The sequence below is a fragment of the Diceros bicornis genome, chromosome 24, assembly GCF_020826845.1.
Source record: "Diceros bicornis minor isolate mBicDic1 chromosome 24, mDicBic1.mat.cur, whole genome shotgun sequence".
NCBI lineage: Eukaryota > Metazoa > Chordata > Mammalia > Perissodactyla > Rhinocerotidae > Diceros > Diceros bicornis.
The window spans coordinates 49507599-49525098 of NC_080763.1; the positions used below are offsets into that span (position 1 = coordinate 49507599).

Consider the following 17500-nt stretch of genomic DNA (forward strand, 5'->3'; position numbering starts at 1 on the left):
TCCACTTCCTCGGCCCGGGGTTCACAGGTTTGGATCCCACGCACGCACCAACGCACCACTTGTCACACCATGCTGTGGCGGCGTCCCATATAAAGTAGAGGAAGATGGGCACAGATGTTAGCTCAAGGCCAATCTTCCTTGGCAAAAAAACCAGGAGGATCAGCATTGGGTGTTAGCTCAGGGCTGATCTTCCTCACAAAAAAAAAAAAAAAGCTACACTAGATGCCGTTTTATGCTATCAGACTGACAAAGATCAAAAATACTCTCTGGAGTAAGGTAATATCTTCCAGAGCCTCCACTTTTTTTCACCCAAAATGTTTAGCATAAAATAAAAAATTAACAGGCACACCAGGACACAAGACCAAAAAATGGCAGAAAAACAAGGGAAAAAAAAACAGATAATACAAATAGACTCATGGGTGACTCCAATATTGGAGTTATCAGATTTTTAAAAATAGTAATCATTGTATTCAAGAAAATTAATGACAATGTCAACTTAAAAGCAAATTTGCTTTTTATTTTATCTCAAAATTAATTTATTTGGGAATAGACGAAAGAATTGCATTTTCGGATGTGGGAGCTACAGCAAATCATATGCAAATCCAGCAAACAAAGGAGGGGAGCTGCTTTTATAGAGAAAAGGGGAGAGTAGGGAGGGGCTGTTCCAAAGGAAAGTCCATTGGGGAAAAGTAACAGTTCAAGGTGGCAAGGGCTTCTCATTGGCTGAGCTGCAGCATTTCTCATTGGCTGAGCTGTGGTGTTTCTCATTGGCTGGGCTGTTGCTAGGTGGGGAGAGAAATCTTCCTTAAGTAGTAAAGTAGTTGTACTTCTTATCCCAGATGCAAGTGTCTGTTTCTTCCTGTTTGGTGTGATTGATGATGTATGATAGAGCATGAGAGCTCCCCCTGCAGACCTTCCCAACTCTAATTTAGTTAGGGTTTCTTTTATTAATTTCTACAAGGAAAACTAAAATCTATAAGAGAGACTCAAATGGAAGAAATAGCATCAATCTTACACAAAGCCTTCCAGATAACAAAGAAGGAACTCTTTCCAACTTGTTCTAAAGGGCCAACTTAACCTTGGTGCTAAAACTTGCAAAGAATGACAAGAAAGAAAAATTACAAGCTCATCTCTCTCATGACCATACTTTAAAATTCCAAACAAAATATTAGCAAATCAAATCCAGTGATATATAAAAAAGAGAATACATCATAACCAAGTGAGGTTTATTCCAGGAGTGGAAGGTTGATTTAACGCTCCAAAACCAACCAACATAATCTATTATATTAACAAAATGAAGGAGAAAAAGCAAATTGAAGATCTCAAGGAGCTGGAGAAGAATCATCTCATAAAATTCAACACACATTCATGATAAAATACTTAGCAAACTAGATATACAAGTGCAAAGTTAGAAACAGTCTACAAGACCACCCTCACTTCTGACACCCATTGCAAGCTTGGGGATTACCGAGACCACCCTCAGATTCAGTAATTCTCTAGAATTATTCGCTGAAAACTTGCTGAAAACTGTGATACTCACAGTCATGGTTTGTCACCATGAAAGTATACACATTAAAGTCAGCCAGAGGAAGAGGTGCCTGGGGCAGGGTCCAGGAGGGTCCATGCACGGGGCTTCCACACCAAATGACCCAAGGCCCCCACCCTAAATCACATCTTACACTATGTGCTGTGGCCCCAGGCCCCTGGCAAACAGACACTGCCCACAGGCAGGACATCCCAAGGGTTTTGAGATCACCTCCCAGGACCCAGGGGCAAAGACCAGACCTCTCCTTGGGCAGGCTCATTTCTCCACTATGCAACAAGGGAACTCCTTTAATCTGAACAAAGTGTACTCACAAGACACCTGGAGGAAATACTATAAGGAACAGCTACACGGTGACAGCGTGAGAGCTCCATCCTGTGGTCAGGAACCAGAGGAAGATGTCTGCTCCCAGTGCTTCTACCCAGTTGTGCTGGAGGGGCTGGCTAGGGCAGAGAAGTCAAGAAAAACAAAGAAAGGGCTAAGGATTTGCAAAGAAGAACTAAAATCTGTATTCCCAGAAGATAAGGTTTCAAATATAGAAAATCCAAAGAATCTTGAATCTTGTCTTAGTTGGCTCAGGCTGCCGTGACAAAATACCACAGATGGGGGACTGAGACCATGGAAATTTATTTCTCACAGTTCTGGAAGCTGGAAAGTCCAAGATCAAGGTTCCGACGAAGTTCAGTTTCTGGTGAGACAGCAGCTTTGTCCTCATGTGGCCTTTCCTCCAAGCGTGTGTGGAGAGGGAGAATGAGAGAGAGAGATGGATATCTCTTCCTCTTCTTATAAAGCCACCAATCCTATCAGATTAGGGCCCTACCCTTACGACCTCATTTAACCTTAATGACCTCCTAAAAGCCCCATCTCCAGAGACAGTCACATTGGGGGCTAGGGCTTCAACATGTGAATTTGAGACGGACACAATTTAGTCCATAGCAAATCTCCAGATAAATGGATCAAATTAATAAAGAATTAAGCATGACCATCAGATAAACAGTCAGTAAGGAAAACCAATTATATTTCTATATACAAGTAACAAACCGTTATAAAATTAAAAAAAAGTTTTTAATGATACCATTTGCAAAGCATCAAAACGTCAGCAACCAGGGATAAATCTAACAACAAACATGCAGGAGCTGTACACAGAAACCTGCAGATCACTGTGGAGAGAAATCACGACTATGGATTGTAACCAGGTCCACGGAGTGGGAGACCCACTGTTGTAAAGATGCCAGTTCGCTCCAAAACTGTCTTCAGAGTCAATGCAGTCCCAGTTGATACCCCACCTTGTTTCCATGGAAATTGACGAGTTGATTCTAAAACTTACATGGGAACACAAGGGGCCAAGGAGACCTGGGAGATTTTGCAGAAGGTCAGCAGAGCTGTGAGCGGAGGTGGCTTTGGAGAACCTCGTGGCAGGATCCCGCACACAGCCTCTGACTCAGCAGTGCTGCTGCCAGGATGTGCCGGAAGGCACTGCGTCCACGCTCACGGAAACTTGTACCAGAATGCTTATGGGAGGATTATCCGTCACAGCCCCACACTGGGAACAACCCAAAGGCCCCCACAGGAGAACAGACGCACCAGGCAGGCACCCTGCCAGCCCCGAGAATAAGCAAGCCCTCGCTGCCCACAGCGAATGGATGGCCCTCAAACACAGCGTGTGGGGAATGAAGCCAGACTCCAGAGTGCTCGCCGATTCCAAGGATGGAAAGCTCAAATCAGGTGGAGCTGTGCTGTGGAAGGGGTGGCCAGGAGGCATGGGGAATCTTCTGGGGCCCCGGTGAGTGGAGCTGTTCAGTGTGTGTTCAGTGGGCTCCCTTTGGGAGCATTCTGCATTTTTACTTCAGTACCTAAGCTAATAAAACATCTAAGGCAGTGTCTGCAGGAGCTGGCCCTAGGGGCTCTCTAGTGGTCCCCTGGCTGGGGGGGCCCAGGCTGGGCTGGATGCCTCACCGTCTGTCTTGTACCTTTAGAATTACTTACCATGCGTGTGTATTATCTCATCAAAATCTTTTCTTTTATAAGATCATAAGTCTTTTCTTTAATAAAGAAAAACACGCATTTATGTCTCCAGCCTCATAGCTGAGCCCCTTCACCCAGGAGTAACCTGAGTGTGCATGTGGCCGGTTAATCCCGGGCACCGGGAGCCACGGCCCCCACCTGGCCTGGCGCTCCCCTCTGCTCCTGGGAACAACATCACTGGTGTTCCCGGCCCACACACTGGGGGTCCATCTCTGCCCCTGATCTGCTGGTGGGGTGGGGTGGGCAGTGATAGGGCACAACCTCAGGCCCAGGCATGGCGGCCCTGCCCCAGAGAGCCCACCTGCTGGTGTGGACCCTCCTGGGACCCCAGCCCTGAGACCCCATCACCTTCCCCGAGCTCCTCCCCAGACCTGCTTCCTGACTGCCATTCTTGGGGGGTACCGGGGGCTGGGGACGGATGTGCTGCCAAGTAAAAGAGGCTGGAAGAGTTACCTCACCCATCCCGGTTCCTTACCCCATCCTTTGGATGTGGTTGATGGGGTGCAGGGCAGGCCGCCCCAAGATGCGCCACTCTCATATGTGGATTATTTTGAGCTGCAGACAATAAAGGCTCAGAAGACTCTCAAAGAAACTTTGACCTCACCCGCCCCCCACTAACTGCCTAAAAGTATTTAAGATAGAAGACCTGTCCCCAGGGTAGGCCATCACCATAGATAACTGTGGGTATGGATAGACTGGGAGGGTCCTTGCTAAGCCCATTCTTATCTAAGTTCTGTTTACCAAACATTTACATTTGTAAGGGAAATCATCGGTAAATATATCTCCCTCTCTGAACCAGGAAGAAGAGGGGGATGACCTCATCTCTAGAAACTTTTATCAGTGCAGAAGGCAAGGACTTAAATCTGCGTATTAACTTTACTCTTGTTTACTGTGCTTTTCTGGTACTCTCCCATAACTGACTCTCCCACCCCCAACATCCTCCTTTGTCTTTAGCTGAAGCTAGTATTTAAGGTGAGAACCTCTGCCATTTTGTCAAGTTACCCAGTTTTTCTGGGTCTCTCCCATGTATACATCTTATAAAGCTTTGTTTGATTTTCTCCTGCTATTCGGTCTCATGTTAATTTAATTCGTACCCCAGCCAGAAGGATCCAGAGTGGGTAGAGGATAGTATTCCTCCCCTTTATGGTCGTGCTGAGAATAACGCTTTGATATGTCGACGATTGTATTTAAACACCTAGAACATTGTAACACACAAATGTGTGATTTGTTTTGGTGACTTTTACCATCCTTAGGTGGCCAGAACCCTGGAAGTTTGCTCACTTGTACTCTGTACTGTTTACAAAAAATAGAAAAAAGTGAATGATGTTAAGAAACACTTTCCTTTATGTCATTTGGTATTTTTATCGAGAGCCACGTCACCAGCAGAGTTGTTGCCATTTAAATCACGGAAAGCAGGGGCTGGCCTGGTGGCATAGTGGTTAAGTTTGCTTCAGCAAACTGAAGTCTGCTTCAGTAGCCCGGGGTTTGCCGGTTAAGATCCTGGGTGTGGACCTACTCACTGCTGATCCAGCTATGCTGAGCCGACATCCCACATAGAAGAGCTACAGTGTACAACTATGATACACAACTATGTACTACGGCTTTGGGGAGAAAAAGGAAAAAGAGAAAGATTGGCAACAGATGTTAGCGCAGGGCCAATCTTCCTCAAAAAAAAAAATCGTGGAAAGTGGCCCCATCACAATGGATAAGGCTGGATCTGCTGCAGTAACAGAAACCCACCCAACTCACGGGGCCAGGAAGAGAAGGTGGGGAAGGTTCTGTGAGGGGCCATGGAGCCCAGGTGAACAGGGATGTATTCTGTCCTTGGGCCTTTCAAGTCCTCCCAGGCCCTCCCTCCCAGCCCGTCTCTGAGGTGGGCTGGCTCCAGGTCTCAGCCCGCACTTCTCCTCTGTGGGTTCTCTGGCCACGAACCTTGCTGTTCCCTCCTTGTGCAGACCTCTGCCCCTGATCTCGCTGGTTCTTGGGGTTCCTGCCCAGGTGAACAGCCCAGACCCTCTCAGTGCCCAGAGAAATGGCCTGCCAGGGCCGGACATCTGTCTTTGGTGCCGCCAGCCCCCACCTGGTGGAAGACCCTCTCATCTGGGTGCATCCCGGCCTCAGGGGCAGGCAGGTCATGGGCTGGCACCCCAAAATGTCCATGACAGCCCCTCCTTCCAGGAACCTCGGGCTGCACATGGGCCACATGGTGCCTGAACCCACAGGTGCCACCAGACATAGGTGGGCCACGTAGGTAGCAGACCTTGGAGGGTTTGGATCCAATTTTGTTAAAGGAGCCCCAGGTCCCTCACACGGAGCACCGGTAACTGCTAGGCCCCACGTGCGCCCATCACTATCCGCCTCCCAGAGGCCTGGAGCCAGCTCCTCACAGGCCTGGTGCCCGGCCTGTGGCTTTCCTCTGAACCTCCCTAGACTCCACGCCTCTTGCCCACTCAGCTCTGCTCCACAGCCCCCCCACCTCATTCTGCTCTCCCTCGTCAGGGGGTCATCCCCCCTTCTGCAAGCCGACACCCCATGCCCTCCCTCCTGTGGTCAAACATTCGTCTCCCAGCACCCTCTTTCCTCTTCTCACCTGGTGTCAAACTTCGCCCTCGCTCGCTCACCCTCCTGAAGTCACTCCAATGCTGCTGACCCTCCCCTGTCCTCTGGAGACCACCAAGGGCTTGGGGCTCACTGAACCCGAAGGATGGTGCCACCCCTCAGCCCTCCAGCCCTCTGGGGGTGACTCAAGGGATTGCCTTTCCCACCTTCTCTTGGCTGCTGCTCCCCACACCTGGGCCCCCTCCCCTCTGGCGCCCTTGGTGGTTCCTCCTCCTCTCCCCCCTCCAGATGTTGGGAGGCCCCACGGCCCAGTCCTCAAACCACTTCTCTGTCTACACCCACTCCCCCAGGTGACCTCACCCAGCCCCACGGATTAGGCACCATCCACCCCACACCGAAGAACTGATGATGCCCCGATTGTAAGATGTGCCGTTATTTCATGCAGTACTGTGGCAGGCAGAATTCTAACAGCCCCCCAAGACTCCTGCACGAATCCCGGAACCCGTGACTATGGCGAGATGTCGCTCCATGGCTATGCCGTATTATATGGCAGGCCGACCTGAGTAAGGGCCTGACCTGGTCACATGAACCTTTGAAAGAGGGCAGTTTTCTCCTGCTGGTGGCGGAAGGGGAAGTCACAGAGTTCCAAGCATGAGAAGGATTCGAGGCACCGCTGCTGGTTTTTGAGGATGGAAGGGCGCGGTGAGAAGGAAGGTGGGTGCTCCCTACAGCAGAGAGCAGCCCCAGCCGACAGCCACAAGGACGCGGGACCTCAGTCCAACAACCACAGAAGTGGCATTCTGCCACCAACAGGAGTGTGCTTGGAAAGGGTCCCGAGCTGCGATGAGAAGGCGGCCGGCCGTGTCCTTGATCCTGCCGTGCCAGACGTCTGATCTACTGACTTCGAGCTAAAAACTTTAAAACTGGATGTAGTTTTAAACCACGTTTGTGGCGATAGAGAACTAATACAACCACTAGGAAAGAAAACGCTGCTAGTTAGCCTGTGACCACATCCTGACTTATCTGATTTAGAGCGGTGTGTCTGTGTTTGCGCGCACATGTTCACCGTCACCCAAATTCATCCCTCCTGTCTCGCCCTGAGCTCCAGACATGTGCACCCAGCTCCTCCTTACTTCTCTTCTCCGTATCTCGTGGACATCTTGAAACTTACATCTGAAGCAGAACTCTTAGCCCCACTCAAAGTTTCCCATCTCAGTTACTTGCTCCATCAGCTGCTTGACACCCAGCCAATGCCCTTGGGGTCCTCCTGACCTGAAGAGGCCAAGGAGTGGGAAGGGCAGGATGCAGGACACAAAGCCCCTCCCCTGTGTGTGGGCTTCCTGCTTAGATGGCTTGGCCTGCAGAGTGTCAGAGTGGCTGCAGCAGCTCCAGACCTTGTGCCCAGTCTTGCAGCAGGTGCAGGGAAAGAGAGAGCCTTTCCTCTAGGAGGCAAACTAATGTCCTGGCCCACCTCTCACTGGCCAGAATTGAACATGTGCCATTCTGATGGCATTTGGCTTAGACCAGAGGTGTGGGCATGCAGCAGCATCTCCTGGGAACTCATTATGGTTGCAAATTCTCTGACTCAGAAACTCGGGGGCTGAGTCCCATCCATCTGTGTTTTAACAGGTCCACCAGGTGATTATGATGCAGACGGAAGTTAGAGAAGCAATCAGAGCCCACCCTGGGCCAGAACCCAGGGGTGGAGGGGCTGGCAGGGCCGGATGAGCTGGTCCTTTCCAGGGAGGTCAGGGGTGATCATGATGGAGGAAGGTGAATGTTTCCTGAGCAGCAAAAACAACAGGTGCCCAAGCTCACCTTCCCACCCGACAACCCGGGTGAGGTGCTGGGAAGCGGACCTGGCAGGGCTGAGGGCAGAGCCACAGGGACCCTCAGCTGCCCTCCTGCCCTGCCCCCTGCCACCTGAAACCATACAGGGGTGCATCTGGGCCTCTTTGTGTCACCGGGGGGCTGTGCGACCCCAGAGCCACAGAGTGGGAGGCATGGGGGCCATGGGGCCGAGGTCTCACAGCCCGCCCTCCTTTGAGCTGTCGTGGCCCCAGACCATGCCTCAGGGCCTAGGGGCTGCAGTCTGGAAGAGAGGGTACAAAGTGTCTTTATTTTTTAAATAGCTTTATTGAGATATAATCACAGAACATACAACTCACCCTTTGAAAGAGCACAAGTCAGCGTTTTTAGTAGATTCACAGATATACTCAGCCATCGCCACAGTCAACGTTAGAACCTGTCACCTCGGAAAGAACCCCGGACCCTGTAGCTATGACCCCACTGCCCCCTCCCCTTAGCCCTGGGCAACTGCGCATCTACTTCCTGTCTCTATAGACTTCCCTCTTCTGGGCATCTCGTAGAAATGGAGTCACACGATACATGGCTTCTGGTGACTGGCTCCTTTCACTCAGTGTGATGTTTTCAAGGTCTGTCCACGTTACGGCGTGTGGGCATCTCACTCCTTTCTATGGCTGAGAGACATGCCGCTGTATGGATAGACCACATTGTGTTTATCCACTCATGTCTTGGTGGACATTTGGGTTGTTTCCACTTTTTGGCTGTTATACATAATGCTGCTGTGAATATGTGTATACACGTTTCCGTGTGGACGTATGTTTTCAGTTCTCCCGGGTAGACTCTAGGAGTAGAATTGCTGGGTCACACAGTAACTCCATGTTTAATCATTTGAGAAACTGCCAGACTATTTTCCAGAGTGTCTGCACTATCTTACGTTCCCACCAGCAGTGTGTGAGGTTCCGATTTCTCCACACCCTTGTCAACACTTATTATCTGAATCTATGATTCTAGCCATCTAGTGTGCGTGGAGGTGGCGAGTTCTGAAGGAGGTTTGCACGGGGGCCTGGTCTGGGGTGGCTGGTGGCAGGTGTGTGGCTGTGCCCTAGACACCTCCTAAGAGGGCCTCCCTGCTGCCACTGCCACCGCCAGGAACCGGGCCATAGGCCTGGCCCTGCCAGGGGCCTCATCTCTGCCCTGCCGGTCTCAGCCCTCCAGTCCCTGGAGTGGGCTCCCCGGGGACCCTGCTGGCCTGTAGGCTCACCCCCTCGGCGCTCCCTCCCAGAGCCCAGCCCTGATGCCCACCGTTTTCCCTGTGGTTTCTCCGGATTTGCACTGAGGCCAGGCGCCAGGCTAATGTCACTGTCATTGACAGGGTGGCTGTCACGTGTCGCCAGGCACAGGGCCGCTCACAATTTCTCTTCTCCTCCTCAGACCTGGCTTTGGGCTCAGGGGGCTCACGGGGCCGGCCAGCCCCCAAGGAGGGCCCAGCTCCACAGCCCTGTCTGGGTGGCCCCGTGCAGTTTCCTCCCATAGAACCTGCTCAGGGGTGCCCTGGTCGAGAGTGCCATGGTCTGGGTGCTGTAAGGAAGGGGAGTGACCTCCGCCTCCCTTGGGCCCGTTGTTCCCCTCTCGGCACTGCCCCCTGGTGGCCACGGCTGGTGCTGTCTAGGGGTGGTGATGGGATACACAGGCCTGGAGCATAAAGGTGTCTGTCTAGCTTGCTGTTGAGCCCCCCTCTGTGTCAGGCAGAGCACACGGGACATACGTGATCTCACTGTCCCCAACAGCCCTGCGGGCAGGTACTGTGGCCATTCCCAAATTACAGACGAAAAATTGGAGGCTCCGGGCGGTGAAATAACCGTCCAGAGTGAGCTGTCCTCACAGGTCCAGGCTTTCAGACGGTCTTGGAGTCACATCCAGGCAGCTGGGATCGTTTCCTCCCCAGCACGTCCCTCCCACGGGGTCAGGAGGCTTTGGAGCGGGGGTGCGCCCTCCTGGGGCTGTGCTCCAGATGGGACCCCAGAATTCCCAGCCGACCTGTCTGAGCTCACCTCCCCGGCCTGCATGGCTCTCCCTGAGCCTACCCCCTGAAGCGTCCCCCCAGGGCGCACACCTGTGGCCGCAGCCACTCGCAGTGCCAGGCAGAGAGGGGGTGCGAAGCAGGGGCCTGATCCTGCACCTGACGTGCAGGTTTGTCTGTCGGGGCAGGAAGCTGGGGCGTGTCTGGCTGAATGGTCTGTTAGGTTGGTTGATAACTCTTCAAATATTTGGACAAACGTGAGAGCTGAGAATGTCCGGGAAGCCTGGGGGGGTCTTCCCACTGACACGGTGCTCTTTGGAAGCATGGTGCGGGGACCAGGTGTGTGGCCATCTGTCCCTCACATCATGACTTGGGGACCAACCACGAGGGGCCTACTCAGATGCAGGCCATGCCTGGGGGGCTGGGAATACAGCAGTGAACCAATAGCAGGGTGCCCCTCCCCTGGAATCCCAGTCTGGGGACACACGTGTGGAAAGAGCATGGGAGTGTAGGGTGGTATAGGCTCTCGGGGCTCCCCCATACCTCCCTACATGGACCTCAGGACAGCAGGTGGACCTCCCTGTGCCTGCCTCGCTCCCTCCCTCAGGGCACCAAAGGGAGCACTTTGTGGAGGGGGTGGAGGGGGCAGCAGAGTGAGTGAGTGAGGGAGTGGGTGGGTGGGTGAGTGAGTGAAGGTCTCACGCACACGGGCTGTCTGGTCAGCTCTCAGCCCTCGGGAACCCCACCACTAACCTGAGAACTTTCCATGAGCAATGTGAGTCAGATGGAAAATCAAACGGCCTGTGGTCAGTGACTGAAGATACAGACATGACGGGACCATCACCACCGCCAGGGAGAGGAGCGTGGTGGGAAGGCGGCACTCACGCAGGCTGTGCCTCCAGCCAAGGCGGGCCCTGGCTCCTAGCCCAGCCCTTGCCCACCGCCTCCCCAGCTGTCCCTGGTGCCCTCCACCCCCTACCCCCCGGGGGCTCAGCCCGGGGCTGGCCTCACTCCCAGAGTGCCCCTGTGTCCAGCACGGAGCCTGCACGTGGTCGGAGCCAGGCCCTTCCCACCTGGGCCCCTAGCGGTCCCTCCACTGCGCCGTGGACGGTGGATGGCTGGGTCCTAAGTGTGGACAGCCTTGACCCCCTGGTCACAGTGAGAAAGGCTCTGGGCTCCCCCGAGGAGAGAGGACAGAAGGCGGTGCGCACGGCGGAGCACGTCGGGTCAGGACACCCGTGGACCCAGCGGTGCCAGCGCTGGGCGCCCAGATGGCCCCTGGAGCCCAGAATGTGGCCTTGAGACAGAAGAGGAGACACAGAGACGTGCGGAGGAGGAGGCCATGTGAAGACGAGGCAGAGGGCAGTGACATGGCCACCAGCTGGGAAGGCCAGGGGTTGCTGGCAGCGCCAGGAGCTGAGGGGGGCCTGGAGCAGACCCCCCTCAGAGCCCCAGAGGGAACCAGCGCCGCCCACACCTTGCTCTCCGACTTTCAGCCCCCAGAACTGAGAGAGAATAATTTTTGTTTTAAGCCACCCAGTGTGTGGTAATTAGTTACAGCAGCCCCAGAAACCAACACAGAAAACACAGTGGAAACCTCCCCCAGCCCAGAGCATCCCAGACTGTTCCTAGAAGCCGCAGCCCATCCCTGTGAGCCCAGGTGCCCGCCCCTCCCATGGGCCTGGCCTTCCAACAGAGCCCTGGAGGAAAACGTTTACCCGGAAAGGGAAAATGACAGTATTTTATTTAAAAAGGAGGTTGGGACTGACGTGTATCTTTGCCTTTTTTTTTTTAAACTTATTTTCTTTTTTTTTAAACTTATTTTCTAAATGTATCCTCTCAATGTCTCTCACAGTGAAGAACGAGCATCAACAGCTGCCGTACAGAAATGAGAACATAATTCAGCACAATGGCCTGGCAGAGTTTCCACAGAAAACCCACGCCTGCACTGTGCTTCGGGGGTCCCGGGGCCCCTCTGTGTGGCGGGCGGTCTGTGGGGCTCGCTGGGTCACAGCGCTGTGCTGGAGGGGTGGGGGGGCGTATGTGAAGTGCTTGAGGCGAGGTAGTGGGTCAGCCCCCGATGCTGACCCGGTGAGGTAGGTGTCATTGGCCTTGTTACAGATGGGGAAACCGAGGCAGCGACATGCCCTGGCCTAGATGAGGCTTGTCAGGGGCAGACCCAGGCTCTGACTCCGAGCTGTGCGGTTTGCAGGCGCCCACTTTCTCTCGGGCGCATGGCAGACCCTGTTCCAGGCTCTGTCCGGGCTCCATGCCCACGTTGATGAGGGGCTGGAGGCGCCGAGGGGCTGTCACCTGCCTGCTCCTGATTCGCCCTGTCCCAGCCCTCGGCCGGCCTCTCCCCCGATAAAGAAGCCAGAAGGCCTGATGAGAAGGAATTCCACAGTCTCTGAGCCTTGAGGGCAGCCGTGTCACCTTTCCTGGGGTGCCCGCCAGCATTGCCAGCCAACAGCTACTCCTGACATGAGCTTCTGGGGCTCCCCACTTCCCTGCTGGAGCCAGAGCAGCTGGCACCCCGCCCCACAGCCCCCCTGAGGGGTCTGCGGCAGCCTAAGGCATCAGACCTGCTCGGCACAGCGCCAACCCCAGCCGAGGGCCCTCGAGGCTGGGATCCTGCCCGCTCATAGGTCCTGGTGGTCCCACAGTGATTGGGCACTGCGCAAAGGTGCACGGTTTGTGTGGACATTCTGAGGCGGAAGCCCAACGGCCCCACGATTACTATCACCGTCATCCAATCACCACTGGCAGAAAAGCACAGAAAATGAAGTCATTACCATGGATGCCGACCAGGCCCCCGCCCCGTGCACGGCATGTGCCAGCTGCCGGCAGCACCACGTGGCCTCTGCCAACAGCCCTGCTGTTTGCTAATAGCCAGGTGATCCAGCCAGAACAAGCCGTGGATGAAGAGGCCCTCCTGCCTGCCACGAGCTCCCCGGGCTCCCTGCAGCCTGGAAGAATCATCTTACCCTGGGGTGCTGCCACCTTCTTCACCCAGTGGGAGAGCCTGGCGGGCTGGGCCCCCCGAAGGGCAGAGGCTCACCGAGGGTGTGGCTCCGGGAATGAGAAATCGGTGGCGTGTCTTCCAGAGGGGCTCCATGGCCAGTGCCACAGACACTGGCAGGTCGGCTCAGTGGAAGGGAAGCCAAGCTGCTGGCCCCTGGACTCCCGCACGGGCTGTCCTGCCCTGCAGGGCACTGGGCTCAGCAGGACTCTTCGTTCAGCGTCTCCAGGGGGCACAGTGAGCCCCAGGTGCCCAGCTGTGACCCTAGTGGGCGGACAGGCCTGGGGAACATGTGGCCATTTGCGAGTGACATGGGCAATTGCACCTCCTCCGAGTCCTTCGAACATGTGAGCTTCATGACGTCTGTCTTTGTGGGCCACTTTTTCCACTCCTTGTGGATTCTGGACACTTCTTGCCGTGAATGGGTGGCCAGCACGTAGATGATGGGGTCGGCCACGCTGTTCACCGTGGACAGGCAGAGGAACACCACGGAGACCGTGTACAGGCTGGCTTCAAAGGCACACACGGAGGCCACGTCCCCTTTGTAGTAGGAAAAGGCGACAGCTTTGACTAGGAGCACCAGGTGGTAGGGAGCGAAGCAGACCAGGAAGATGACCACGACCGCGATGGCCAAGTGCTTCACCTTGGCCTTCTGGGCGGCGCTCAGGGACACGCTTAGCTTGATGCTCCTAAAGATCCGCTGGTTGGTGAAGGTGATGATGGCGAGAGGGATGGCGAACCCGACGGCGAAGCGCCAGTAGTGGTACCCAGCGATCCTGCTGGTCATCGGGAGCGTCTCAAAGCAGGTGCCCTTCTCTTCCATTTGAAACACCGGGTAGTGAACAAGCCCGACGAGGATGAAGACACACGTGGAGACGAGGATGGCCGTCTTCTGCTGGCGGTGGCCACGGCTCTCCAGAGCGTACACCACCGCCATGAAGCGGTCGCAGGAGATGCAGCACAGGAAAAGGATGCTGATGTACAGGTTGCAGAAGAAGATGTAGGCAGTGACCTTGCAGGCCCACGGGCCCAGGGTCCAGTGGTGCTCGTTCTGGATGTAGATGATCCAGAGCGGCAGAGTGCCAATGTAGAGCAGCTCGCAGAGCGCCAGGCAGAACAGGTAGACGGCCAGCACGTTGCCCTGCCGCACATGCAGCAGCGTCAGCCACGCCGTCAGGCAGTTGGCCGGCAGGCCCAGCGTGCACACCGCGCTGTACACCACCACCAGGAATACCCTGCTCTCTTCATAGGACACGCTGCAGTTCGAGGGAGCCACACCCAGAGACAGGGTCACTGGGGTGGTGTTTCCTGCGGGACAGAGACAAGCATGAGGACGGGTATGGCTGGGAACCACCTGGAAGGGACTTGACGGTGCTAAGAAAGGATAAGATTCATGCTAACTCCAGACTAGACCCACCAGGTGTTTAAAAATTTCCAAATGAGTTTCTTAAAGTGATCCTTACATCATTGATCTCCAGCCCAGTGGCGTCACAGACAGAGAACACAGGCTGTGCGGTACCGAGTCCTTGCAACTCGCTGAGGTCCTTTCTCAGAAGCGTTGTTTGTCTGCTTGAAAATGTTTACTCTCTCATTGCTGAGTGAGTGCTCTTCTGAGCATGTTCTCAACAGAGTCTAGGATTAGGTGCTGCCCCTACCCTCTGCTAGCAGCTTCCATGCTTCGCCCCCCACCCGCTTCCCCAGCCTGGGCACAACTTCATCCTAATCTGTAGTCTTATCTCTTTTGTGCCTCTTTTAACTATTAATTACTGAGAAAGATGATTAACAGCCCCTGTTGTGATGGTGGATTTGTCCCCTTCTTGTAGTTCTCTCAAGGTTTGCTTTATATATTTGAAGCTATTGTTAATCGGCGCATGTGAATTTAAAACGGTTCTGTTTTCCCAATGACCTGACCTCTGTATCATTATGTCATGGTGCTCTTTATCTCTGTGGTAGGTGGAATAATGGCCCCCCAAAGATGTCCACCTCCTAATCCCAGAACCTGTGAATGTGGTAGTTTGTCTGGCTTATGTGCAATTCATGTTACATGGCAAAGGGGGATTAAGGTTGCAGATAGAATAAAGTTGGTTAATCAGCTGACAATAGTAAAATAGGGAGGTTATCATGGATTATCTGGGTGGGCCCAATGTAATCACAGGGTCCTTGGATGTAGAAGCAGAAAGAAAGGAGATTGGAGTGACGGGATGTGTGAACAACTCGACCAGCCACTGGCAGCTCTGAAGATGGAGGAAGGGGCCACGAGCCAAGGGATGTGGACACCTCTAGAAGCCAGAAAAGGCAGGAAATGGATTCTTCCCTGGAGCCTCCAGAAGGAACAAAGCCCTGCGACACCTCAATTTTAGCCTATTTCACACTTCTCAACCCCAGAGCAATAAAGATAACAAATTTGCAGGTTTTTAAGCCTCTAAGTTTGTAATAATTTGTTACAACAACAATAGGAAAGTAATATAATTTCTCATAATGGTTTTAACATAAAATCTTTTGTCTATTATTTAATATAAAAATATCAGCTTTCTTTAGATGACTATTTGGTATATTTTTTTCCAACCTTCTACTTTCAACCTATCTGTATCCTTATGTTTTAGACGTGACACTTATAAAAAGGTTACAGTTGGATTTAAAAATTTAACATTCTTGTGTGTATTTATAATATTATTAATATATTTTGATTTGTTTTCTATTTCGTACTCATTTTCTGTTTGTTTTTATTCCCCCTTTGCCTTCTGTCATGGGCTGAATTGTGTGCCCCCAAAAAAGACACGTTGGAGTCCTGACCCCCAGCACCTCAGAACGTGACCTTCTTTGGAGATGGGGTCTTTACAGAGGTGATTGAGTTAAAATGACGTCACTAGGGTGGGCCCTAATCCAGTGTGACTGTGTCCTTATAAAAAGCGGGCCTTTGGACACAGGGAGGAGATGGCCGTCCACGTGCCAAGGAGGGAGGCCTGGGACAGGTCCTTTCCTCAAGGCCTCAGAGGAGCCCACCCTGTGGACGCCTTGACATCTGATGTGCAGCCTCCAGAGCTGGGAGAGAATCCACGTCTGCAGTTTAAACCACCCGGTCCATGGTGCTTTGTCACAGTGGCGGAGCAAACTAACACATCTTCTTTTGGATTTATTGAGTTCATTTTTTAAATTCTGTTTCCCCCCCACCCCACCATTGATTTGGAAATTATTAAGTCTATTTTTAATCTTTTAGAGATTACCCTGGAAATTTTAATGTGCACATTTAATAGCGTCTAAAGTCAACCAAAACCTTCCCCCTCCTGAATTTTCGAGAACCCTCAGAACTGTTATCCTCCTGGGCCTCATCCGCTTGTGTGTGACTCTGGTCTAGTCATTTCCGTTGTGTGGGGTTTTGTGCTTGTTTTTAACCCCACTCGTCAGAAGTTATGATTCCACACCAGCCAGTCCAGTTTACAGCTCGCCACGGGCCGGCCTGTCTTTTTCGAGCTCCCTTCCTGCATCCCCGGTTCCCTGAGGTCCTGCTCTTCCTCCCCTGAGGATCCTTTACAAATTCTGAGAACAAGGGCCTGTTGGTACAAATCCTCCCAGCTTTTGTTCATCGAAATGCCTTTCTACCCTGATTCTAGAAGATGGTTTTCTGGGGGATCCACCTCAGCTTGAGCACATTGAAGCCTTTCTTCTCCAGTCTCCAGGCTTCTAAAGCCGCAACCTCAGTGCCCATTTGCCAACAGAGCCTCACAACGCCTTCCCTGGCCACAGCAGCCACCAGCAGGGAGACCTCCATGTTCTGGCCTGGGGAGTGGACAGCTGCCTGGACAGGCCTGCTGTGGCCTCAGTGACAGCACTGAAGGGGCCACTGCTTCTCCAGCCTGGTGACCCCTGAGTCCTGGAAGGCACTTTTGTTACTTACATTTGGGGCGTGATGACCCCTTGACTTCTCCACATGGACCAGCAAGGAAGACTCGGCATGTCCCAAATGCTGACATCACCTCGGTGTCCCAGCCAGCCGTCCAGGGCTCCCAAGGCCTCGCGTGCTGTCTCCCAGGGATTCCAGCTGCCGATGTCCACGGCACCGTCACCAGCCTCGCCCGGGGCAGGGCGACTTGTTGTGGAATTAAACGGGGGACAGCGATGGAGAGCACTGCTGTTTCCTTAGCTGAAGAGTCGTCATGAAGGAATCAAATAGCCAGTCCCCAGGGCAACGGAGCCACCTGGCCCCCGCAGCAGGATCCTGATGCCCTATCACGCTCTCACTCGTTTCTCTCGATTTTTTTTCCAAATTTTTTTATTCTGGTGAAATATACATAATATAAAGTTTACTATTTTAAGTTTCCAGTTCAGTGGCATTGAGCACATTCACATTGTTGTGCAGCCATCCCCACCATCCATCTCCAGAACTTTTCATCTTCCCAAACTGAGACTCTGTCCCCACGAAACACTAACTCCCCAGCCCCCTCCCTCAGCCCATGGCACCCACCATTCTGCTTTCTGTCTCTATGAATCTGACTGCTCTAGGGACCTCATATGAGTGGAATCACACAGT

The 17500-nt window shown here is 53.1% G+C and overlaps 1 protein-coding gene across 1 annotated transcript; it reads right to left on the bottom strand.

Moving 5' to 3' along the window:
- Window positions 1-11679: 11679 nt before the first annotated feature.
- Window positions 11680-16457, bottom strand: GPR132 (G protein-coupled receptor 132). The gene is made up of 2 exons (XM_058567917.1): window positions 16430-16457; window positions 11680-14280 (listed from the first exon to the last, which is right to left on the bottom strand). Exons 1-2 carry the CDS (start codon window positions 16455-16457, stop codon window positions 13172-13174), a joined length of 1137 nt encoding a protein of 378 aa, XP_058423900.1. The 3' UTR covers window positions 11680-13171.
- Window positions 16458-17500: the final 1043 nt, after the last annotated feature.

Bases quoted from the DNA above. Each gene is read 5' to 3' on its own strand.
- GPR132 (XM_058567917.1), bottom strand. From the start codon at position 16,457: ATGCAGGAAGGGAGCTCGAAAAAGACAG. The intron at 14,281-16,429 runs GCCGGCCCGTGG...TCTGTCCCGCAG, and splicing joins AGGGAGCTCGAAAAAGACAG to GAAACACCACCCCAGTGACC.